General features: G+C 39.4%; 1 protein-coding gene across 1 annotated transcript in view; it reads right to left on the reverse strand.

Moving 5' to 3' along the window:
• Nucleotides 1–26,330, reverse strand: part of hpse2 (heparanase 2) — a 51,448-nt gene extending 25,118 nt beyond the window's left edge. The window contains exons 1-3 of the mRNA XM_034552366.1: nucleotides 26,050–26,330; nucleotides 24,102–24,256; nucleotides 23,057–23,218 (exon numbers count right to left, since the gene is read on the reverse strand). Of these exons, the coding sequence (XP_034408257.1) occupies nucleotides 23,057–23,218; nucleotides 24,102–24,256; nucleotides 26,050–26,330 (598 nt within the window). The remainder of the gene's footprint in view (nucleotides 1–23,056; nucleotides 23,219–24,101; nucleotides 24,257–26,049) is intronic.
• Between the last annotated feature and the right edge of the window lie 396 nt (nucleotides 26,331–26,726).

The raw sequence follows: 26,726 nt of genomic DNA on the forward strand, positions 1-26,726 counted from the left end.
GAACGAGTAATATGAATAATTTAACTGCATCCATTCAAGCTTGCTTTGTGAATTATTGTGTGCTGAGAGGAAAACGCAGATGGCACAAACAGCAAATTCGTACACTTCCGCCCTCCAATTAAAATTGAGATTATCTGTGAAAAGGAATTATTATCTTGGACTTTAAAATCTCGGTTTAGAAATGCTGATCTATTACTTTATTGCTCATAAGTACAATCTTGGAAGAGAAAATAGGGAGCACAGCAAAAACTATGTTTTCTGTCTCTGGTTTCATTCAAGACACAAACATATAATGACTTGCTGCCAGACACAGCTGTCTTCCACAGCAAATATCAATTTGGATGTTTAGTCCCATCAAAGTCAGTCTGGACCATACAAACGCGCACGCACGCGCACACACACACACACACACACACACACACACACACACATACACACATACACTCACACTCACACTCACACACACACGACTTGAGCAGAGTTCTGGCTTGCTTTAAAAGCCAAATCAAAACCGAATTCTCAAGAGGCATGTGCAGACAGGGGAGAAGGCTGTTTAGAGAAATTCATTCTGAGCCCTTTATCCTGTTTATGGATATGGATGTGTTTTTTTTTTCGTATCTGAAGATACACATGTTGCACTCTGCAAGCTTCCATAGCTCCTACAATGTATTGCAAGTATCCACACTGCTCATGATCTAAAAACATTAGCATTGATTCTGAGACAAAAGACGTGCCTGACATTACAGCACTACACTGTTGGCCTGGTGTAAACGGACTCTCAGACAGACTATTCATCATATTGCTGAAAACAATTGTTGATGACAGTATTTAAGGTTTTACCAGATGGTTTGAAGAGTAATTTCACATTAATGCTTAGCACACACCACGTGCACACACATGCAGCAGACCAGCAGCATCACCAGTCATGAAAGATTTGGAAGTAAACTGATAAAATATCCAGGAAAACCCAAGTGCAGAGCATTTATAATCAGCTCCTCCAATTTATTTTCTCTACTAGCTACGTTTAGTACTCTTTGCCTGCTGTTTCTCATTGGCCCAGTTCCTCCGTGAACCAGATCTTCTGTGGCTGCAGAAAAAGACACTGTGACTGTAGCATGGTCATCTCAAGGTGACGTTTCCAAATTGCATTTTCTTAAAAAGATCTTCAAAAGTTGAAGCGCTGCTATCGATGCAGTTTGATCATTCATCCATATCGGTCAAAACTAGACCAGTATATACTGTTACGGTCGCTGTATCGAAAGCTATTTAATGCGGTGGTTTGCTATGTTCGCACGGTGTATCTGCAACTCTTCCTGACGTTAACTTGACACTGCATGTTAGGGTTGCGCAGAGGGAGAAATGTGGTTCTAATATATTGTGAGTCTGTGCTGCTCCACCAGCGTGTTGCACAGAACCCAACGCCATCATGTTTACACACACACATCTCCACATGGACTCTTCTTTCATACAGGATGGCTCCACTCCAGCGAAACCATTCAGGTCAAACCACTTTTGCATTTTGGAAGAATGCAAGATATGTGGTGGGCACCTGTTTTCAATTCTGTTAGTAGAGGGGGATCAATGTGTGTTTGTGTGTGTTCAAGTGCATGTGTGTGAGAGAGAGATTACCTCAATCTGAGTATTTGCTGTGACTAGACTTGCGTGTGGCCTTCTTCAGTGTACCCAGTGTAAGGAAATGCAGAGAAAGTCGACAGAGCTGGTAAGTAAGATGAGTGCTGTGTTAACATAAAACATACTGTACATTTGTGTGTGTGTGTCTGTGTGTGTGTGTGTGTGTGTGTGTGTGTGTGTGTGTGTGTGTGCTTCAACCGAGGCAACAGACTGCAGACAACAAATCAAAGACAGAGAAGTGAACAAAATAACTATAACAAATGTAACAAATGTAACTCAAACCACTTGTTAGGGGAACAGGGTGTGAGGCAAATGCGTTTGGGTTGTGAGTGATTTGCACATCTGTTTGGCAATGGTCACTGTCTATCACTCCCTAATGAGAAAAGTACGCGTTTTAGAAACTAATGACCTCATCGTGTTTGGCTTGTAAAGAAACAAGGTGTGTGGACGTCTTCGTTTCCCAGGAGAGAAACAACCTCATATCTCTTCTTTTTGTTTGTGTTGTGCAGCTACCGACAAACCAGAACCAAACATGTCCAAAATAGAGGGAGTTAAGAGTTGTTACAATGAGCCAGAACTGGTTATGAATCATCCTGTTATCATAAACTAACAGGCTGTTGAGTAACTCGTGAATTTAACTTAAGTATGTATGTGTATTCAAAATGTAAACAAACAAACAAGTTTACAGTCTGGTACAAAAAACGGTTTCGATTGTATTGAGGCTTAAAGTTGCTTTAGCCCCTTTGAGTGACAGGTGGATTCTGTCTCAGATCGCTGTCTGCTCTTTATCAGCTCCCCCACCGAGCCACGTCTACACCCATTTTTAGAGTTAGGCTGTGTTGTCACTGCCAAGATGGCGGCGGCCAGACCCCCCACTTTGAGCTCTACAGTGGCTCTTCAGAAAGTTATCAAGCTCCTCTTTTATGGAACCAGCTTCCACTTTCAGTCCGGGAGGCAGACACAGTCACCTCATTTAAGAATAGACTTAAGACTTTCCTGTTTAATAGTCCTTATAGTTAGGGCTGAATCAGGTTTGCCCTGGTTGAGCCCCTTGATATGCTGCTATAGGCCTATAGGCTGCTGGGGGATGTTTTAGGATACACTGAGCACCTATCTCCTCTTATCTCTCTATTTATGGATGAATTTACATCTCTCCACTGCACCTTACTAACTCTGCTTCCTCCCCGGAGTCTTTGTGACTTCACGTCTCATAGGGTCCATTGGACCTGGAGGTGTCTGATGCCTGGTGAACCGGCCTCCCGCATTGGCCCTGCTTATCGCCCCGCCCCCTCCTCTCTACCTCATTCTGTTTCATGGATTGGAGGTCCATTCATACATTGTCATATTCATGTAATGTGTTTATGTAACTTTGTAAATGCTGTTCATTCTGTACACATGACATCTATTGCATCTATCCATCTGGGGAGAGGGATCCTCCTCTGTTGCTCTCCTGAAGGTTTCTTCCCTTTTTTCCCTGTCAAAGGTTATTTTTGGGGAGTCTTTCCTGATCCGATGTGAGGTCCTGGGACAGGGATGTCGTATGTGTACAGATTGTAAAGCCCTCTGAGGCAAATTTGTAATTCGTGATATTGGGCTATACAAAATAAACTGAATTAAATTGAAGTCACTGAGACTATGTCCATATTTTATACAGTCTACAGAACAAACCCAACTCTACAGTTTCTCTCAGCTCCACAGAGCTTAATAGCATCTTTCAGCTCATTGTTTTGGTTTTACCGGCAGTGACTTCTGTTTGTTGGTTCACTATCACCAAGCTCACCAGCGTCATTAAGCAAGTTTTAAAGCTTTTCAACAACTCTGAACGGTTAAACTTGATTTAAAAAGAGAAAGCTTTCAAGCTATAGATAATATAAAACAAAAACTGCCTGAAGTCCAGCAGATGGGATTTGAACAATAAAGCTGCAATAGTTCTATGTTTTCAGTATCTCATTGGACACATAAAAAAAGACTAGTGTGTCCAACGTTAATGTTGCTTTTTTTTAAGGTAGAGCCGTTAAAGATAACAAATGTGAGCCACACCTGACATTTTTACTACCAGAGATTAGCAGCAGTGTCACCTCCAAAGAGGGCGGTTGTAAAGCTTCCACCTCTTATCTGGTTAGCCATCTCGTCACACACCTATGCTGAAGCTGTAATCGAGCTCTGATTGCTCTGTAATTGTGGAGAAACAAGACTCCTACGGGCAGACAGAGTGAAACAGGAGTGAGAATAGCCCAGGGCTTTACTGCCCCTGAACCATCAAAGAGTTTGGACTTAAAATAATGTCTGCAGCCCTTCCCTCAAAACACCTGCTCAGGCTGTAAACACAGTGCAGATCACTGATTACTCATCGGCAAGAGGAACATTTTTGGTTCTTAACAAAGGCTTTTTAACACCTTGAATGTCATCATGTTCAAAAATCGTACGACTGGCAAAACAAGGGCAAACAAAACATTTGTTTATGGGGGTATTTAGGACATCTGCTACATTCCCGGCTCAAGAAGGGTATCTTTGATCCCAGGCCGTGTGATGGATGAGGGTTATGAAGACCAGATCCCCAGAAGGGCAGCAAAGCAAACACACGGTATCCCAGACTCCCTTTCACTGCTAGAATAATCACTGTAATCACAGCAATCATCTTCCTCTCTCAAACTATATCCACACACATTAGTTATGTGTTAGTTAAACTGGAGGTTCTGTCTTCTGCTAAGCAAGCAGAGCCAGATTAAACAGTCACAGGATCAGGAGCTTGCATTACAACAGTTTGATATATAATTATACATTGATAACATCAGATGCTGGGAAGAGTTACATGGTTTAAGAATGCTACATTGACTACATAAGCCATTTCCTATTTTGTAATTTAAATATAATGATTGATAATTAACCTAATTTAATATAATTGCATAACTGAAAAAATATACAATAATTGAGATAATATTGGTACAAATGTGACCAAACATTTGCCAATGAGTTAAAGCCAAAGAAATTGTTGTATGCCTTATAACAGTGTTCACCAACCTTTTTAAGGCCAAGATCCCTGACCTCTGCCTTGGTGACAGGCAAGATCTACCGATTGAGGCGTTGAGAGAAAAACACTGTCCAGACTGGACTTACAACTTGAGGCTTTTTATTTGGCCTAATTGTAATTGAATGAAATCAAACACGTTGGTCCAGCTTTCAAATTGATGTGACCAAGAACACACTAAATGACTTAATTTCAGTGCAACATAAAAAGTTAATTATTTGTTAACCGCACACAATATGAACAGGAAAAAACACATTTGCAATGAGCAGGCAGGATGAACTACCCATATTAACTGTTGTATTTATCAATTGAAGCTACAACACAACACTGACAACATGCTCAGTCAGTTACTAATGTAAGTTCAGTTCAGCTCTGTGTCCCATCACAATGCCATCAGAAGTCATGTGACTCCAGTCAGTGTGATGTCTGTGACTGAACACTGTCTGTGAGCTTGTAGTTGGGCTCATAAGCACAGAAAGCCAGTCTTAGGCAGTCTGTGAGGTGTCTGTGACTGAACACTGTCTGTGAACTTGTAGTTGGGCTCATAAGCACAGACAGTCTGAGGCAGTCTGTGAGCCGACTCCTGGATTTTGATTTGGTGATTTCCTGAACTCTACTTACTCAGTTTTCGGGACAAATTTGGCATTCATGTAAGTGTTTCTCATCTGGGCTTCGTCCTGAACTTAGAAAATAATAACAATATAGTGCAACCTGTGAAAAACTAAACAAAACAAGTTCAAATATTTGGAAATAAAGAGTTTTACTGAGTTTTACACTGAATATAAAAACAACAAAATAGTGCAACCTGTGCAAAACAAAATTAGTACAGCTATCTGTGAGCCATCATGTTTTATCAGCATTAGTGGCTGCAATGAGCTGCTTTCCACTACAAATCTTTTTAAAACGGGGTTCGAGGCTTGATACGGCCACTCTCAATTCATGCTCAATGTTGAGCTTTTGTTTTGAAGGGCAACAGCAGAAAAGCCAATCGCGAGTCGCCAAGAATCTTGGCCGTCGCGCATGCGCAGCCGTAACCTGTTAACGCCGTAACGTAAACATTTACACGACGGTACAGGCATTTCGCCATGTATTTATTAATGACTTAGTTTTATGTCTGTGTGCTTTGAACTTGTGTAATATGTGAAGTTCTCAATAAAGGTCTGTCTGCATTTCCCCTGCGCCCCACCTGTAGCACCACGGCGGACTACGTTCCCCTCATTGGGGAGCACAGCTGAGAACACCTCCGCTGTGTAAGAACCCATTTTCAGGCGTTCATGAATCAGGCGATCAGAGATCGTTTCTGACGTTGATCTTCTGAAGTCCGTAAGAAAACATTTCAGAAGACAATTTATTTTCATTTTATTTTGGAGAGCGACAGGGAACGTCTCGATCACGATCGACGGGTTGGCGACCACTGCCTTATAACATATACAAATAGCCAGTTTTCAATCATCTCATTTATAATTCACATTTTTCTGACGCATGTGCATGTAATTAATTCTTGTAAAAGCTTGAGCTGTCAATGCAAAGTAAATAATTTGGCACCGTTTTAGGCTGATCAAAGAACAATGTTCAATTCTTTAAATTAGTGAATTTCCTTTTAAGTGATGCTATTACTTCATGGTGGAGAAATAATGATTTGGTGGTAGAGATGTGCAGCTCATGTACAAAAAAAACCCAAATGCTCTCACATGAATCCTCTCAGAAAGGCTGCCCAGTGACACTACAGGGGGCACCTGCCTCAGCCAGGCGGACGGACTCTCTTCCCATAACTCTTCACTTTTAAGTCCCATTTGAGTTTCTGCAGCAATTCCTTGTTTTGACAAAGCTGGGATTCGTCCCAGCACTGTGACGGATATTCCTGCCAGATGTTTATGGAGAAAGAGAGCGGGACTTTTTTTCAACCATTCACCTTAACGAATATATCTCCCAAAGTCTCAAAGATGTCTTCTCATCAGCTTTTGCTGAGTTTACCTGATCCTGTCTGTCTGAAAATGTTTTCCCCATATGCTTTCCTTCTTCACTGAGACACGTTGGCAGTGAGATTCAGATTTGTTTTATTATTGTGTTTTGGTCAATTAGTTTGCTTGTATGAAAAATGATATTCCGCGTTGCTGCTAACACTTGCGGTGGAGCAAGTATTCAACTGATGCAAAAAACGTATTGCTAAAAGTTTGAAAGCAATCCCACACACATGTTTCAGTTTTACAAATAAATACCAATTAATTTACACCCACTGTAGAAAACGTAAAAGGATGTTACACTGATCCATCAACTCGTTACTGCAGGATCATAAACACACTTTGTTTTATTGATTTGGTTGGCATAACAGTTTTGTACACATTAAAAACCAAAATCCTGGCTTTGACTCGTAAAAAGTAAACTAAAGTGTAGCTCTGAAAGTGTATAATAGAAACCAAAGTTGAGATGTTATGATAGATAACACTAGTTTGTGTCACATCTCTGTCATAGATTAGTTAACCATTATAAAATAATCTCCTCTGAGAATAACAAACCATAGTAAATTTAATTGAACTGCAAGAGGCAAAGTGAGTGATTTCAAACATCTCCTTGGCATATTGGCAGTGGTATGATACAAAATATACTTAAATATTACCAACGCCTGTTTAAATGTTTTTCTAGATTGTAAAGACATGGCGCTGGGGCTGAAAATAGAGCCTAATCATTTGCTATCAATCTGACTAAAGCAAGATCCACAGAGTTGACAAAGCGTAACATGGTTATTTAGCAAGTGTGTAAAGGGAGTGAACAAAATCATTGCCGGTGACACCGGGAATGATTTTGTGAACGAGACAGTTTATATGGAACAAGATACATTTTAACGGGTTTTAGATCTGTGGAGAGAAACTGGTTCACATCTGGTAAGAGTGTTTGTTTACAACAAGTAAGACTTGTTTGTTTACAACAAGTAAGCAAAACATCTGAATCACCTGAATTCAGCAAATTATTCAAAATAACTATATATTAATGATGCTCTCTGTGAACTGTATAGTATATTTTTTTATTAATGTCTGTGAAACCTTAGATTAGACAGCACTACCTTCCTACTAAACTCACCATTGACTAATGTAAGTCTAAAAGCTGCATCAACTTCTTTTTTTGCCATTAACACAAAGTTGTACTACTTTTTAGCATTTTGCTTTAGTATACTATTACTTCCCAGTGTGTAAGTTTTAAAATGTAATACAATAAATGTATACAGTAAGAATGATGAATGCCATTTTACAACATGTGTCAGTGTGTGCCTACGTGCTTGCTGCAAAACATCTCTAAACCTAAATGCTGAACAACAGTAGCTCACACTAGACTTGGGACAAAAGGAAGAAAATAATGGTGTTGAGTTATAAATTGTCTAACATTACCACAGAACTACCTGCAGCATCACTACAATGTTGAGATGCTAATGTTGTGTGAATGCGCGGGAGTTCTCCTTGGCTTGGCTCGGTTCCCATGTATTTTCTGGTCCTCCAGGAAGGACTGTGAAGGCAGTGGAGTTCACTAAGGACAGAACAATAAGTGATATAGAGCCAGGCTATTAGCGCTGCATGCTGCTGTATTAGACCGGGGGTTTCCTACTCTGCCAGGGGAAGGACCAGGCCAAGCCACGCTAAGCCAAACATCTGCTCCTGGTTAGAGGTGTCGACTCCTGCCATTCAAAGCAGAGGTTTAAAAACCTCAGGCAAAGGTTCCTCTGGCCTGGGCCGCTGCGAGCAGCCCTGCACATTCTCTTGGGAAATGCAGGTCTAAGGAAAATACCACAGAAAATTGAATTCCACTTCTCTTTTCCGTGCTTCACTTCTCTGACCGACGCAAATTTCATTACACACTTATGAACTCATAAATTCCTTCAATAACAGTTTTAGAGTAAAGGGACTTGGAGGGCAACCAGCTATGAGAGGTGCCTCCGTGCATGAGACCCAGTCATGGGTCTAGTCCAGTTGTTTCTTTCTTCCTTTCTTCTTTATTTCTTTGCGACACATTAACAGCTATTTTTTTTTTACAGTTAAGACATACATTAAATATGTTCAGTGATGTTGATAGATTTTCAATGTGCTGAGTCCCTGGGACACACAGGTGGTTATTTGAGTGGGTCCCCAATAAAAAGTGTTTTATTTATTTAGTTTTTACAGATTTCAGAATTTAACTTGTGTTTAATGTTAAACATTACATATACATTTGACCAAATGAGAATATCAATACATTTCCTTTTATTCATTCGTTATTGTAATATATATAACTATACCTTTTTTCAGAATCTAAAAATAACATTTTAAAATGTGATTTAATCCATAACAATAATATAAGCTACTGTATAAATTAAATAGTTCATAATTTTGAGAAATATGCCAATCGTTCATCTTTCAGAGAAGTGTTTTTTACATTTTCCTTTCACTAATTGAGACGATGCACAGATAGTAAGAAAATGGCGTCCAACAGTGAACATACTTTGTCAACGAGGTAAAGCATTACGGGGTCAACATAAGTGAATACAGCATTGACCATTGATAGCCTTGATTGTTGAAATGAAATCTGTGCGGATTGGTATTGTTGCAGCAAAGCCATTTAGTCTCTCCCGCCATGATTGAGACTATAAACATTATAAACACAAGAAAGATGCTCTGACGGTCAGAAAATGGTGACATCTTGTGGATTGTTTTGCAGCAAGGTTTTACAGATTTGAGTGGATGTTGAGTTTACTGTGTACAGTACACTTACCAAGTAACATCACTGTATGTTTTAAATGTGCTGTACTGCTTAAGTGATGAAAGCCCATAAAATAGTTAAGATACTTTCTCTTTCATCTTGTAACCATACATCAGCCGGCATCTCATAAAATCTCCAAATATAAACCCAAGGCACCAATTACTGTATACTTAAGCTAATTAACAAAAACAAAAACAAAGAGAAACTTTGGCAAATGAGAAAGAAAACAATTTGGTCACACATCTAACATTAAGCTTCCACAACCCCTCTAATGAGCCAATAAACCTTTCAGAGGTGACTGATCTTCAGACGTAGCCAAACCGCTATCTGGTTGGGCTCAGTAAAAGTCGGTTACCATCCTACCAGCCAGGCCTGAACTGACTTCCATATGTATCCGGCCAAGTTTCTAGCATACTTTTAAAGATTTACAGACAAACAAATACCCAGGCTTTGAAAGAGATGTGGGTTCTGAGTGAAAGACTTATTCAAAGCTCTGCCCGACCAAAACACACACAACTTCATCATGCGGCTCTCACTTCAGTTTACAACAGTTTTCCATCTGAAACAGACACGTGTTAAAAAGGAAAAGCCGCACTGTGATCCATTAGTACCGAAAGCTGCTCAGTATCTTTCAAAACAAAACGGAAAAGGAAGTCTTCACATCTCAATCGTTTCCAGAAACTCTGGATCATGTGGTTTGGATACCAGGGTTATTTGTTATTTGGCTGTTGAGTCATTGTTTTGGAAGGTAGCTGGGCACCTGTAGGGTTGAAGTTTCTAAAAGAAAAACAGGATATCTGGACCATGTCTGGATTTATACACAGATGCACGAGAGGTTTGATGTTGGAGGTGAGCGAGAAAGACAATTCATGCGCTGAATACTTTCACAATTAGACTACTTATCTCCCTCTTCATCATCTGTTCACTTGTGCTGTTTTTCCAGCCTGTTAGCTGTGATGTTCTTTTATAGTTGTGCATGATGTTATGATAATTATGCATGTTGCATGACAGGAATCGGAGAGAATAAATGTGTACATTTGTTAAATTTGCTAAATGGTAATTTAGCCATACTGAATAATGCATTCTGATCACAATCTTTTTGAATCATTCATGAATCATTATCACAGTGAGGCACTGATTTTAGGTATAGTGGAGGAAAATGTTCTTGTCCTTCATTTGACCTTAAATGCAGCTTTGGTGAAGAACTTAAAAGTTACTTTGGCATCATTAAGGCCACTTTTTTTCCATCTGCCAAATACGTCCTCACTTCATGCATATTCTGTCTGAATTTAACATGTCAATGAATATCGTTTCAGGATATTTCAAGAACCTATGGTGACACAGCAGATACAAGAGGATAAGACATGTCTTGTGCAGCTGTAACATGCTGATGTTTTCAGAACTCTTCGGACATCATCTGACACAGAATAATGAGGAAGTAACTTCTTCACCAATCCCTCTAAGGCATGTTCTCGTTTCATGTGAAGGTCAGAGGTCAGTCACAGCCAAGAGCGATGCCTCGGTGCAGGTAGAGCTTAAGACTTTTCCTCAACACTTTAACAAGGAAGGACATGTTTTCTCAATTATATTTTCTTTGTTGATTGTACATAGAAAACAAGATCAAGTTGTTTGATCAAGTTCTTTAAAGAATATCATATTGTAGATTTTTTTTAAATGCTAGCAATAATAAAGTTGTATCTATTGAAATATATATATATATATATATATATATATATATATATATATATATATATATACACACATATATATATATATATATGCAAATGAAATATATGTATACTCAGTCACATTTAGAAATAAAATAAATATGAAACATGCAGTGTTTGGTTTTTCATCCGTTATTGTGAGACGCAATCAGAAATTAACACAAGGCCTGTGAAAGATTTTCTGAAACACACTTCTTATTAAAGATGTTTTCTTAAAAGAGCTCTGAAGATGTTATTTGTGCTCTGAGGCTGTTGGGGAGTCTAACACGCATGAAGCTACTGAACCCTGAACACTTACAGCTTTGCTCAACCTTGAAAGCCGTTTTACACCACAGGTGTTAACTGGGTCGAGGGGTCTGAACGGAGCTGACTGAGATGGTAAAAAGATTGGTTCATAAAAGAAAAACTGAAAACAGTCTTTGTTGGACTCATGTGAGGACAAATGTTTTACTCATCTTCGTACTTTGTTATTTCTTTGCTCTTTTCACATCCATCTCCCCCAGTCAGTCTGTCACTCTTATTTAATTTCTAACTCCTTCCATCCCCCTTTTCCTTTTTCCCTTCCCTCTCTCTTAATCTAACTGTGTTCCCTCTCACTCTTGTTTTCCCATGTTGAGGCCTGAGAGCCGAATCTCCAACTCAGCAGGACACCATGGAGTGATAGATGGCCCCTGACAAGGTCCGGCACAATCCAACAAGCCATATGCTCCAAGTGAAAAAAAGAGAAGAATTAAAGAGGATTCACAAGTGGCCAGAAGAGAAACATGCCAAACTCTTATGCAAGCAACAATGTCTGGAGTTTACAGTAATACAAGGGTGCTTTGGGACTGAGGTGAATTTACAGTACCCGGTGCTGAACATTGGCTGGCATTTCCTCAGTTAAGTAGGGAGTAAAACACCAATTTCATCAAAGCAAATAATTCAAACTATGATAGAAAACGTAAGCGAAGCTACCATGTTGGATACAAACTAGATGAGGAACCCGAACATTAAGAAAGAGGAATGATGAAAATGATACGTCTCGAAAATAAATAATATATTTAACATTACGTTAAGGTTGCAAGGAAAGCAGGAACATAATCCTGAGTAAATCTTACATTTAGTTCGAAAAAAGAATGTTATTTATGAAAATATCAAATAATGTTGTAATTACTGATCTCCTCTGATCCTTACTGATGATGACTGATCAGCTCATGACTACGCTGTCACTACAACCAAAAGGAGACTCTTTCCTTGAACACCCGCACACGCATGCAGAAATGCTGCAAACATTTGTGTGACGCTAATGAGTGTGTTAAATTCCAGTGCCGTGGAAAGAGGAAATATTAAGATTATCATTCTTAAACCCCAGGTGAAACCGCCTCCCTAAAAAGCGGTTACAACTTCCAAGCCCCGACATCCATTACAAACTTTAAACACAATGAGTACATATGGATAGGCGCAGACACACACACTCACTCACTTACATATAGGGCAATCTCATAAATAGTGACAGCCTGAGAGTCAAATAAAGGAAATAAAATGTGTCTCGCTGGTAATGAAGGAGGCATGTTTTCCCTCAGGATAACCACTTCATCTGGACCCATACAGCGTTGACACACACACACGGTATGAATACACACACACTCAAGAGGTACCAGCATTCCTGCTACAGGTCCATCCCATTGGTACAAACTGGCTCGGAGCAGTCAAGAACACTGTGCCATGATTTGAAATTTGACACAAAACGTATGTCTTCTAGAGTTCTGAGGGAAAATGTGGAGGCTGGATGTCATGCCAAACAATCATAGGAGAGAAAGGACTGCTTTCAAACATTTCCCATGCATCAGGCTATTAAAATGACATTCATTTGCAGGTTGCTGGCACTTGTGTCGGGGCATATTGCAAACACATGGAATTACATGTTATGTCGATCCATGCTTTAAACACTCTAGGTATTCTTTTTCGATCAACGAAAAACAGACACTTCTGGATCAGTACGGGCCATGTGGAAAAAGGGATGGAAAAAAAGCAGGCAATAAGGCAATCAAGAGTTTGTCATGGTGAGCTTACATCACTGCTGATAATTGTAAACTGACGGGTAAGAATGATGAAATGGCATGTGAATTCAGTCAAACACACATAGGATATAAGGTCTTGTGATTTATGGTATTCAAGTTCTGACAGAGCTCATTTGTCTGATACTTCTACTTCTCTGAGGTACATTGTAAAAAAAAAAGTAGTGTGCCGCGGGGCTTCATTCTGGATCAAAACCTTTTTGCTATGTAAAAATTATGCTTATTAGATACACTGAAAAGAAAACTCGACTTTAAACACAACTCAGCAAAAAAAAGATCCACATGGTGACCGAAAAAGGACAAAGCCACTGTGGTAAAAAGATGTACATGGTGCAAACTAAACTCCTTGTAAACCACAATTGTAAGACAGTAAAAATGTACTGCAGGAAAGTTTAGTTGCAGAGATGGTTTTGAATTGAAAAAACAGAAAAACAAATGTCTTGTTTCACAACAGATATCAGTAGATGAGATACAAGTCAATAGTGCAGACAAGTTCTTCATAGTTCAATGTCTAAATCTACTAACTGTGTTGGTGACTCAGACATTGTGTTTGGTGTTCCACCCCCACATGCCAAGGTTTAAATTTGTTGTGCCTGGTTTATGTGCCTGGTTGTTTCCATCATATAATTCTATGTCCTATTTAATTTGCCATGAAACCATAACATCTAACTGAGCAGAGTGCAAAGCCAATTTGCAACGGGAAGCCTAGCTCATTTCAACTTGGTGTTTCATAGATTCCTTCACAGGCTTGTCGTAGTTCAGTTTGCTACGATGACATTTATCAGCGAGCTCTGCTCATGTCTGACCACAGACCAGTGGCCTATTTTCTTCCCTTTCTCTCTTTGTCAATGATTAATACAAAATGAGATTAAAAAGAGAAGGAATCTACGTGAAATAAAAAACGTTTACTTAACCAATACAAAATGTTATAGTTAAAATTGTTTTTTTCTAAACTAAGCTAAGATAATTAAAATAATAGAAAGAAAAAGACAAAATAATAATAATAATAATAATAATAATAATACATTTATTCATATAGCACCTTTAAAAACAGAGTTTACAAAGTGCTCTACATATAAGCAAGGTAAAAACATAACATCAATACAAGTAAACATTTCAGAAAATACATGAGGCAATGAAAACAATAAAGGAATAGAAAATGACAAATACAAAATAAAGCAGAACAGAAAAAGTAAAATAGGGAAAACAAGGGGAAACTGCATAAAAGGACGACATCACTTAAAAGCAGTTCTATAAAAATGGGTTTTAAGAAGTGATTTAAAAGAAGCTACTGATTCTGCTAGTCTTATCCCCTCAGGTAGGTCGTTCCAAAGTTGAGGGGCTCTGATGGCAAAAGCACGGTCACCCTTTGCCTTGACTTTGGAACGCCCAGAAGGGCCTTGAAGGGTCTTGAAGGGCCTTGAAGGGCCCCACCGGAGGATCTAAGGCTGCGAGCTGGCTCATATGGGGCTAACATTTCAATGATGTAGCTTGGGGCCAGACCCAGGCGTGCTTTAAAAGTGAGCAGCAAAATCTTAAAATCAATTCTAAAACTAACAGGGAGCCAGTGGAGAGAGGCCAGGACTGGAGTAATGTGATGCCGTCTGTTAGAACCAGTCAGAAGCCGAGCTGCTGCATTCTGGACTAGTTGGAGGCGGGAGATGGATTTTTGATTTATGCCGGAAAGGAGGGAGTTGCAGTAGTCGAGTCGAGAGAAAATGAGTGCATGAATGACTTTTTCCAGATCTGAGCGTGACAATATGGGTTCGATTTTTGAGATTATTCTTAATTGAAAGAAGCAGGACTGGACAATTTTTTTGATCTGTGATTCAACATTTAATTGAGAGTCAAACATTACACCCAAATTTCTGGCAACAGGTTTTAAATAAGCAGCCAGGGGACCAAGTTGACTCTTAATGAGACTGGTGTTATTGTTTGGGGAACTGAATAATATGACTTCTGATTTGGAGTTATTGAGCTGAAGAAAATGTTGAGCCATTCAGCAGTTAACGTCAGAGAGACAATCTAAGACAGCAGCCAGGCTCTCTGGGTCACCAGGTCTCAGCGGATGGTATATCTGTGTGTCGTCTGCATAGCAATGAAAAGATACGTTGTGTCGCTGGAGGATTTGGCCGAGTGGAAGCATGTAGATAGAAAATAAAAGTGGACCTAAAATTGAACCTTGTGGTACACCACAGGTAATGTGAGTCGTGGAAGACGAGTGATTACCTATGGTGACCGAAGGTACGATCTTTCTAAAAGGTAAGAATAAAACCAGCCAAGTGCAGTGTCCTTGATGCCAACCCAGACTTTGAGGCGATCGATTAAAATGATCTACAGTATCAAAAGCTGCACTAAGGTCTAAAAGAATTAAAACGGCGCTCTCCCCCCTGTCTGCTGCTAAAAGGAGGTCATTAGTTACCTTGAGGGCAGTTTCTGTGCTATGAAGTGCTCTAAAACCTGAATGAAATTTCTCAAATATATTGTTATGATTCATAAAAGCTAGGAGTTGTGTTGAAACCACTTTTTCTAAAACTTTTGATAAAAATGGGAGTTTTGAAATTGGCCTAAAATTGGAAACAACAGAAGGATCAAGCTTAGGTTTCTTTAAAAGAGGTTGTACGATTGCATGGTTAAAAATCGATGGGAAAGTACCACTTGCTAAGGAGCTATTTATAATTAATAAAATACTGGGCCCTACAGTGCCAATAACCTCTTTGAGAAATTTAGTAGGAATAAAATCAAAGCTGCATGTGGCTGATTTCATGTGATATAAGTTGGGATACAAAGGGCAATGATACATGCTGAAAATGACTAAAATAGTTTTGAATGTCCCTACTGGTATCTAACACTTGGGTTGGGGGGGTAATTTGTTGTCTTATTTCATTTACCTTATTATTAAAATAATGCAAAAACTTCTCACACATCTCTTGTGAGACATCAATAAAATGACAGGGGGGGGGGTTATGACCTTGTCTATGACCTTGAATAAGACTCTGAGGTTTGAATGATTGTTTAGAATTAAATTGGAGAAGAAAGAGGTTTTTGATTCTTTTACTGCCTTTTGATAGTTATTCATTGCCTCTTTCCAAATATTATAAAATATGTGGAGGGCAGTTTTTTTCCATTTTCTTTGCTTTCTCCTACAGTCTCTTAAGTTATTTGGTGGATTCATTTAGCCAGGGCTGTGGTGTTCTGTTTAACTTGTTGACCTTTTAGGGGGCAACAGAGTCCAGGACAGTCTGACAGGTATGATTAAAAAGAGAGACCAGCTCCTCAGTATCATAATGTGGATTAAAAGCAGTTAAAGAAGCAGCAGTAAAACGCTCTAAAGATTTGCTAGCAGACATGGAATTAAAAACCCGGCAACAGGCAGGTGTACTGTGAGTTGTGGGAAGTTGGGATAAAACCACACTGAATACAATTTCTTTGTGATCAGACACACAGATATCCTTAAAAAACATTGAATTACTAAAAGATTAATACTAAATGGTTGTTCTCTTCAAACAAAATCTAAAGAAATGTATTTAAATATGGTAAACACCCTTTGTTAAAAGAGAAGGGTATTCATTGTACTTGACCCAACTGTGTGGACAAGTCAGACAGGAAAGTCTCTGTTGAACAACTCATAGTTTGGAACCACTGTTGGACATCAATGAATGCATTTGATGATGTTCCAAAGCTTAATGTTGTTGTATAAAAACTGTGGGTATTCTGCCTAGAGCAGATTTATGAGTTTCGACTCCCCTCAGTTGTTGGCAGTACATCACGGCAGGTTTCCAGGTCCTTTTCTTTAGTCAAGCAAACAGTCGGGCAAACCGTAATGTGAAAAACATACACACAACCTTTAATGTTCTTTGTTTTACTATTTTACCAAGAATATGTTCATATTCACTAAGCTCATTTTGAATATCAACAAATCTAAGCAGAAATATATGTATTCTCCCGCTGTGATCACAAGCTGGCTGTAATACAGCGTTATAGTGTGAAACTTGGCGGGAGAAACTCATAAATCTGTATCCAGCAGCGAGCTGGGGAGATGGATTTGGTGCTGAGACAGCTGCAACACCAAAAATACCATTCACACCTTGTGTGTGAGTGTGCACGCATATTCACTGGGGGGATTTTAAACAAAGAAGATGGGGCAGATGTTTCTGGAAGAATTCTACTTCTTCCTTACGAATGAGGTTTAAACGTGAGATTAGGAACGACTGGATGAAAGGCTGGGAGGACCCATATGGGAGAACTAACGGAAAATGATGTTTCCCACTGTTGCAAGGAAATATGTTTTGATTTCTTGAAATGAGTAAAAACAGAAAGTTATAACGAGAGGCCCTGTGACTATAGACAGCTGTGCCAGTTTGTTTTGATGAAAACATGTTCAAGCCATTTACAGATGTTCAGCAAAATCCCCTTTCTGTGCATGCATCTAATGTTTGTTTTTCCCGGACTTTAACCTCCTGTTGTTCTCCATGTCCTTTTAAGTTACTCATAATAGTTTTTGTCAGGCATGGATTTTCTTTAATTCTTCTCCATAATTGTATTACAAAAAGAGCTTTGCTCATTGACATTCTTATTCGATTACTCAGCCAAAGCAATTGTAAAATATTCAAATGAGTGCTCTTCAGTTACAGTAAGTGCACAAACTTTAGTTTTCACAGGGTAGAGAAGTGGAGAATGAAGTGGAGCCCAAAAAGCATTATCCATCCTGAAAAGCAGCTAATTAGGATGCTACAAACTACATACAGTATGAATGTATTTAGTCAATGTATAATAAACTATCTTCAACTTAGCATCCCCATCTTATTTGATATTTTCTGCCACATAGTTCAGACGTGCACCAACTTCACTTATCCTCCATTCTCCGTTTTCACAACAACTGGACAATTCTGCAAAGCCTACATTCAGTAAAAATGTCCACTGGCAATTTTTTTTGTAATTCTTGCTTTCTACAACATCTGCGCATGGCAAGACACTTAAGTTAGGGAAAGAATATGGATTGGAAATTAACTATGTTTAATGTATGGTTAGCATTAGGAAATCAAAACAATTGGTTAAAGTTGGGTAAAGATAATGTTGATGGTTAATAAAATGGTTAAAGTTAATTGCAGGTTTCTGACAGGATGTAAACTCCCATCTTCTGCATGAAGGTCAGACGTGCCGCATCGCCCACCGTCCAATGTGAGCTGCAGTTCGTCCAAGACTTCAATGCCAGAAAACGCATCTTGGAGGTCAGCATATTCTGGGTAAAAGTTACATTTAGATAAACTCAGGCCACAAACCTGATGGAGTGCATAGCCACCTAAAGATAATGGCCTTGCTCTGTTACACATGCACGTTTGTTGTAAAAGCAGGGTTACATTAGTATTGCATCACACCTCTATTTTGTCATTCTCATGTTTCCTTTCAATGGAGCCCTGCAGCTCCGAGCCCTGCAGCTAAGAGGCTTCTGGCTGTGACTGCTGCACCTCTGTGTCAGTTCAAAGAGAGGGGTTCAGGTATTAGTGTCTGATGTACTCTCAGCAATCCAACAGCTGATTAGAAACTGTAAACATGTGCGATACTTGATGCTCCACATCTGAGATCAGATTAAGTAAGAGAGAAAGACGAGCTCATGATGTATGCCCAATCATTTTGCCAACCTTTGCCTCATTAAAATAATGTTCATTAAAGTGATGGCTCTAACCAAAACGTATGGATATCAATGCAAGTATATGACCTCATGGATAATGTGGTGTTTCATCAAACCAGCCCCCTTTGTGAGTTGTGTTTCAGTTCCATCTCTTAAAACTGAAGCCTCATTGCAACTCACGGCCACACTGGCCGTGTTTTGTACGATAGTTCCTGCAGGTTAAGTTATCGAATTAAGGCGCTGTATACATTTACTCTCACATTCAGAAAACTAAACAAACAGCTATATTGTAGTTCAGATTGGTGCAGGATTATAGATTCTTCTACATTTCTGTGTTTTTCTTTTCATGAACCCTGCGCCGACCCAAATTCAAATCTAGCCTCCGTCATACTTAGACCCCCCCCCCATCTCATCTAAATGGCTCCTCTTCCCAATCCCCTCTCCTCCACTGATCCAACAAATTCAAATAACTGGCCCAACAGCAACATTACTTCGGTGTCACATCTTTTACTGTATTTCTAATCATAATATAGTATCCTTGTATTTTCTTTATTCATGAGGTTGCTTCCTACTGTATATCTGACTAAAAGCTGTCTAGCTACAGGAATTACCATGTAAGAAAGAACAGATTCACACGATGTTGCTATTCATTTATAGACCTTATGATTTATGATTAGGCCTACCTGATTGAAGTTTGTTTAAAAAAAAAAAAGAAGATATTTGTCTTCAATGTAATGAAATAAAAATATTTGTTTCCTCACAAAATGTAAGGTGAAGTGATTCATGTATATTTTACTATTTTGAGAGTTATGTATTGATGATTATCGGGTGAATCGCAATTATCTTGGCCAGGACAATCGTGACATGAAACTTTCATATCATCTCATGCAAATATTCTGTTGAGTTGTACACAATGTTTCCTATCTTTTTAAAATCAAAGGAAACATTGAAAGATAAATCCTTGATACTTCCAACAGAAATGGCTAAACAGGTTTGCTATTCACTGTCCCACAAGCATCTGTGCCTTATAACCGAAAACATCCCATGTTTGACTCTTACTTCTCCAGTTTCTCTTCTTACCCGTGTTTCAAATATTGATCGGCCAGCCTTAGACTAAAAGAATAACACAGTATAGGAATTCAGAAATTGAGTTGTGTTTACCCTCTGAGCCTTAAACACACGGAAGAGGCCTTTGAGGTCACAAGTTGAACGGATTGGCTGCCTCTTATTTTCTAAAGTGTCAAATAAACATTGGACTTTCACATGAAGTCACAATATACACAGCTAAGCTAACAGTAAACATGAGAGGGGAAATGAGGGAGAGGTGTCAAGTTGTGGAGAGGAGGGAAGTGATGGAGGAATATGAAGAGAAGAGAGAATTGAAGAAGTGGTGCCTGGTGGAGGGAAATGCTCCTGCAGAGACATGAAATGACCCTGACCATGACCGTGTCTGAACTTGGGTCATTTCTCCACTTCATTCCCCAGCTGAACGTGTGTGTACATGTGTGTGTGTTAGCTCAGAGTGGCTCCATTATTGATATCTCTAACAAGCCTATGTCAAAGGTCAGACAGTGGTGAGTGGAAAAGGATGGAGCGAGACTGTTAAAGGTCCTTATAACAACTACTGCCTTCACACACACAATGAATCTTGGCTGATTGTTACCAGACCATATTTAAAAATATCCCTGGACTCTGTACCCCTGTTTCTCTCCACCACTGAGATGCACAGATTATAATTTACACAACATGTTTGGAGTTCAACTGAGTGTAATAATGACACCATAAGGCAAACATGTTCACACGCTCAGAATTCCACCAGAGACTTATATGTGGACCATAAAAAGAAAACGGTGGCTCCTCCTTCACAAACAATCTTTGAACAACATTTCCCATGAAGCAAACCTGCTGCTTGTGTCTGTGCTTGAAACAATGAGTGATTCTGTGAGAACACTTCACAGGATATAAGCTTTGGGTAAATAACATCCTTCTGCTTGGCTTCATCCCTTACTCCAAACCAACCAGTCTGATATGAACCATGGTATACCTGCTCAAAACCAGCACGGCGCCGCTGTCCGTCTTTCAGATCGACTTCCACCCCATAAAAATAACCATCACACTGGGAGTTCACATTTTAAAAGACAAGACACTCCATAGGGCCTGTTAATCATTCAGTATGATGCACACATGTCTAGTGTGTGGGAAAATAACATTCAGTGGTGATTCATTATCACCCTAAGTTTTATTGAATCAATATTTTCAACTTATACGTCATCATATTTCCAACTGTAAAATCTGTTTTAACTTCAGGAATTCAACCAAAGTAACTAGAGTGTGCAAAACAGTATAGGAGCTATGCATATTGTTTCATCAGAAAATCCTGTATATTTTTACTTGACTATCACCAAGAAGACTCCATAATACAAAGCTAAGTGAGCAAGCGGTAACATCCTCTTTGTTACAGGAAGCAGCGGGGTTTATGGGGAATGTAGTCTGAATTCTGAGAGACATTAGCACTATACCACATGTGTGAGAAAGAGGCTAGTTGTCTCAAACATGGTTTATTAGTTTACACTTGTTTTTTTACCAAATGACAACACTGATACTACATATTGCCTGGGATTTTAGGATTTTCTGTACTTATGTATTCCTGCTAAATACAATATACAATGCTTACTTGGTTGTCATAAATCTGAAAATAAACCAAAAATATCATCACATAGACCCTATCAGCATGCTTGGTAAAAAATATAAGTTGAATGTAAACATTTCAAAATGATTGGCCTACACGGAAGATGTGGCGACACAATTAAAGGCTGCAAGGGCCACAATGCCTTTTAGCACAGTTGCAACACTACAAGATTAATAACAAGGTGCTGAACTGAAGTGGCCCCTCTCACTCCAAACTCTTCCTCTATGTGTTTGCCTACTTTGATAAATGCAACAAGTCCATGTTTTGACCGTTGCACTTGTGAGTATCTGAATTACACAGCTGATAATGTTCCACATCTATTACTCATATGGCAACACACAGTGCGGTCGCACCAAACGGAGCGATGCCTTCTGAAAACAAAGAGACCTACACGTTACCGACCCACTCAAGTGAAGCCAACGTTTCTGTGTGTATAATAACTAAACATATTGGTGACACATCCAACTGCATTCACTTGAGGTACATTTGGATTCTTTGATTAACATAATTTATCAATGTCTTTCCAAAATGGCCAACTATTTAATATTTCTCTGAATCTACAGGGAACACAGTGCCACATCTAAACTTGTATCCATCTGAAGGCTTTCTAAGTCTCACTTGTACTCCCATATAGCACATAAATAAAGTATTCTCTTCCAAGTTCACAATTATTTTTCCAGGAGCTCTATGGCTTTCAAGACTCACTTTCTGGGTGGTTCTCTGTTTTGAAATAAAAACCCTGCCCACCCAAAAAAGACTCCCCTCCCACTATCTTTTCAAGATGCTTAAGAGGATAGGACGTGTGTGTTTCTGTAAGAAGAGCCAACGGAGCAGTAAAGACTTGGAATAGCAATAAGTGTATTGTTCCAACAATGTCGTTGCTTTTACGATTTCTCAGGGGTTGGAGCTAAACTTTTTGTTTTATTAACCTTTATTTTCTTTCATCTTTAGTTCAGTATTCTATCTTCAAAGTGTGTTCTCTATTATCTTAAACAACCGACTAACGTTTACTTCTTGACTAACCGACTCACATTTAAATCCATGCAAAGAGCGTTCACTGATCATTTCTGACACTGACTCCGTCTTTTTTATAGACTCACTCATTACAACAACTCCAAGAACTGCAGTATTTTTAACAGACAAATCCCTCATTTACTCTCTTCTCCTGTAGTTTCTCATTTACATCCAAGTCAATCACAGAAACAGATAAGAAATGCAGGCCACCCAAAATCAGGACTCCAGAGTTCCTTCTGCGGTCAGTTTGAGTTAACTGTAACCAGTGAAAATGTCAGTGCTCTGTTTACTAGCCTCTGCTGCTGCACTCCTCGATCCATCCTGCACATTCCTCCTTTACAAATTACATTTGTCATTTAGAAAGCTGATGGTTTACATTGGCATGCTTTGAACCTCGTGTGAGAGAAAGCACGTCTGTGCACTTATGCATCTGCATGAACGTCCATGACCCTCAAAGTCCAGACTGGGCTATGTGAACGTGGACAACGTGCTTCTTAGGACATGAGCAGGCAGCCAAAAAAAATAGCTATTTTTATGTGTGTAATCTCCTACCTGTTATCATAATGTTGCTGTAGATGTTGGACAGCTGCTCTTTCAGCAGGACGAGCTGTGTGGTGGCAGCTTTCTCCCTCTGCAGCTCCAGCATTATGTCCGGGTGGTTGGCCAGTTTGCAGCCCTTCTGCTCGTCCAATGCAATGTCACTGCGCACTATATCTGCAAGTCGGCAGAGATGGAAGAAATTAAGGCTATACTTAAGTATGGATTTTTTTTTGTTTTTTTAGTTCCTGTTGCAAGTTTCCTCAAAAGAATATTATGTGACACAAATTAAAAATCCTTTTGTTTGTTTTACCATTTTTAACTTTTGACACCTGAAAAGTTGTGTCATTTTAATCCCACATTTGGTGGTTTTCAAAAGCAGATATATGTCAATAGTAAAATGGTAAATTACACGCTGTTCTAAAGTAACACAGACGTGCATTATACCTTATGTTCCAAAAACAACATCTTTGGTGCCTTATACAGACTGACAAAAGCATAACATTATAACAAAACATAACCATTTATATTATCAGTTGGCATTTTAGTTGTTACAGCTAGCTAGCTAACTAATGACGTCTACTTCACGGACTTTAAGATAAATCCCGAAGGTCCACATTTTAAGGTTTTGTTGAAACTGTTTTAAAGAGGTCTGAATTAAACGTTAGGGTAATGTCGGAAGTTAAATGTTGAGGCTCGGTTAAATTAATGCGAATTGTGTTATACTGATAAGTGTTTCTAATATTGTGTTCCTCCCATTTAATAAGTGTAAATAAGAAGCACTTATCTACAACCTCTTGACGGTATCGTTCATTGTAGAGCCGGTGTTACTTTAAGCTAGGTGCCCCAAACTAACTTGCAACTTACTGTATTTAAAAGAAAAGAGGCTATAATATAATAATAATAATAATAATAATAATAATAATAATAATAATAATAATAATAATGTTGCACAAAAATGCACTCGGTGCGTTCATTGAGAGAGGAACCACACGGGCAGACGCCTCCGAGTCCGTCAAGAAGACAAAAGTAGACGAAGAGAAATGTCGTGTCTAATCACCGTCTTCGTAGTTCTTCAGGTAATAGTCTGGCCCCGGCCCTCTGAACTTGGCGAGGTTCTTCTGGTTGTTGAACTGCAGGAAGTCGGTTCGTTTTCCGCCAAAACGCAAAAAGGCAGGAGACAGGCCGCGCGCCAGGGTCACGAGCCGCTTGGAGCTGCGCACACAGAGGACAGAAAGGCGTGATATGTCATCATGAACACGGTCATATTTAGGAGGAGCGGATATAGATGATAAGGAAAATCCTAATTCCACTCAATTTAGCCTACTTTCATTCGGATTATTGATATTTCCACACATCAAAAAGATGACCGGACAGTACTTTAACTTGGCTGTTGGTTTAAGCGCCGCAGACCAATCACAAAACGACTGCGCTGCTTTTCATCAGCAGGCCCGAGAAACAGCTTCTACTCACCACTATTTGGGATTTCAATGACTTCGTCTTTTTAATGACCAACGATAATGATAAAGAGTTCCTCAATAATCGGTAGCTTTTATTTGCAGCTGTCACGAACTCAAACACGAGGTGTTCTTTGCTTATTTGTTTGTGTTGTATGCAAACGAAACTTATAATTAATTGTCTTTGATAACAAATATAGGCTAGTATTCAAAACAATACTATTATTATATGTCGAGAAACTGAACACCATGAAAATAATAGCAATTTAAAAAGAGAATATAAAAAGCATATGATGTTTTATGTCACGAAAAACGAGAGTACGTGAGGGTCTCAACTTTTTTTCGAATCACAGATTTTTTTTATTTACAGCCTACGTGGCAGTCGGCTTAAACTTAACACAATAAAAAGACGGAATAAAGTGAAGCCGACAGGCCTACAGGTTGTAGTTACAGACCGCTTGTAATTTCAAGCTCAACAAACATTACTCAAATTGTTGATGAGGGGGGAAATGTACATAATATATTCATATAAACATGATTATGCAGAAAATAACTATAACGAGAACAAAGTTATCATGGAGGTTGTGTGAAAGAGAAAATGGTATAGGCTATGTGATGTGGAATTTAAAATGTAAAATGTTATTATTTAAAATAACAGAAACAGTTGTACAGGGGAAGAATGAGGCAAGCAAACGGCGTAAAGCGTGCCCTCCTTCACCTTGTGTCAGCAAATGGGTTCCCGTTAATGAAGTGCTATTGACAAGGTTATGTCATGTTTTGCCCTCTAGATCAAATTGTAGATCATGTTGTCTCTGACAATAATGCAATGTGAAGAAACTAAACTAAACATCGTGACGAAATAACATTCGTCACATTGTATTAAATCAATCAAATCCAGCACATGATAAACATTCTTGATTAGTTGTGTTGCCAAGTTTTTTATTCTAAAATCCACGGTATATATGTGTGCCATGGCGTATAGTTAGTCTCATAATGTGTGGAATTTGGACTGTTCTGAGAAATACACTTCAGTGAAAAGTCACCAAACTCAAGTCAAAAAAATAATTCTAAAAGAACATTCAACTGGTGACACATGGACTCAAGTCAAATTGGACTTTTAGTTGTTTTAAGAGAAAATAATAAAACCTCAAAACTAGATTTGATGACTTGCGAAATTGACATGTTGCATTGTTCTATATGGGTAATGGACACACGGTTTGTTTAATATCCATCGACACACTGCATATTGTCTGTATAGCGTACTGTCTAACAACAACAAACCCGGAATGGATAGCCTTTGAACCAATCGCTCACTCTCATCTCCATATTAAATTATATGATAGTTTGGGACTTTGCCAGTCGATGAAAATAATTTAGTAATGTGGAACATTGGACAACTCAGTGCCCTCAATGAGGAAAAAACATGCTGGCTCACTCCATGGCCATTCAGACAACGTGGCTGCGTATACGTAATGAATAATAGACAGAGATTTGAGATGTGGTCCGATACAGATTGTGGATATTGGTGAACAAGAAAACTCGATAGTATACCTCAGAAAGTCCAGCCAGCCGTCTTTAATGATCGAGGGGTCCAGCTGCAGAGAAAGGAAGTTGTCGTTGAGGACTCGGATCGGACTGCGGGTGTTGACATCCAGGAGAACCAGCGTCCTCTCCATGAAGCCCAGCCGCTTCCCACCGGTTGCAGATCTCTGATATGTAGAGGAGGATGAAGAAGAGTAGGAGGAAGAGAGCACCGACTGCACCACCAAAGTAGCTAAAGATGCCAGCCACAGGAATGACCTTGGGAATACGCACGGGGAGGATTTGGGCATCTTCTTGGTTTGGAGAACAGGAGGGTTGAGTGCGCGTAATGAGGCGTAAAGGTTGAGCGGGGGGGCGGGGGGGGGACCAAATAAACAAACGTTGCTGCCGCGAAGTTCGATGGCGGTTCTTTACCTCGGCCTCATCGATCTGGATCTGTCTTCCTGTCTAGTTGCCTCACCCCCTCTGCCCCCCGCCCCTCTGAGCATTTTTTGGAGCTGCTCACCAAGAGCGCACGCCCCAAGCCAGCCTTCCCGGTTTAGAGCGCCAGCAGCTGGAAGGAGGAGAGGAGTCAGCACCGCCCCTCTAAGGTTCTCTGAGGCATGAGTACAACATGCTATAGTTTTAATCTTAAATGGTGAGGACGCATTGTCTTCTAAATATTGAAGATAAAGGACTGCGTTTTT

Source organism: Cyclopterus lumpus, chromosome 15 (assembly GCF_009769545.1).
Source record: "Cyclopterus lumpus isolate fCycLum1 chromosome 15, fCycLum1.pri, whole genome shotgun sequence".
Lineage (NCBI taxonomy): Eukaryota > Metazoa > Chordata > Actinopteri > Perciformes > Cyclopteridae > Cyclopterus > Cyclopterus lumpus.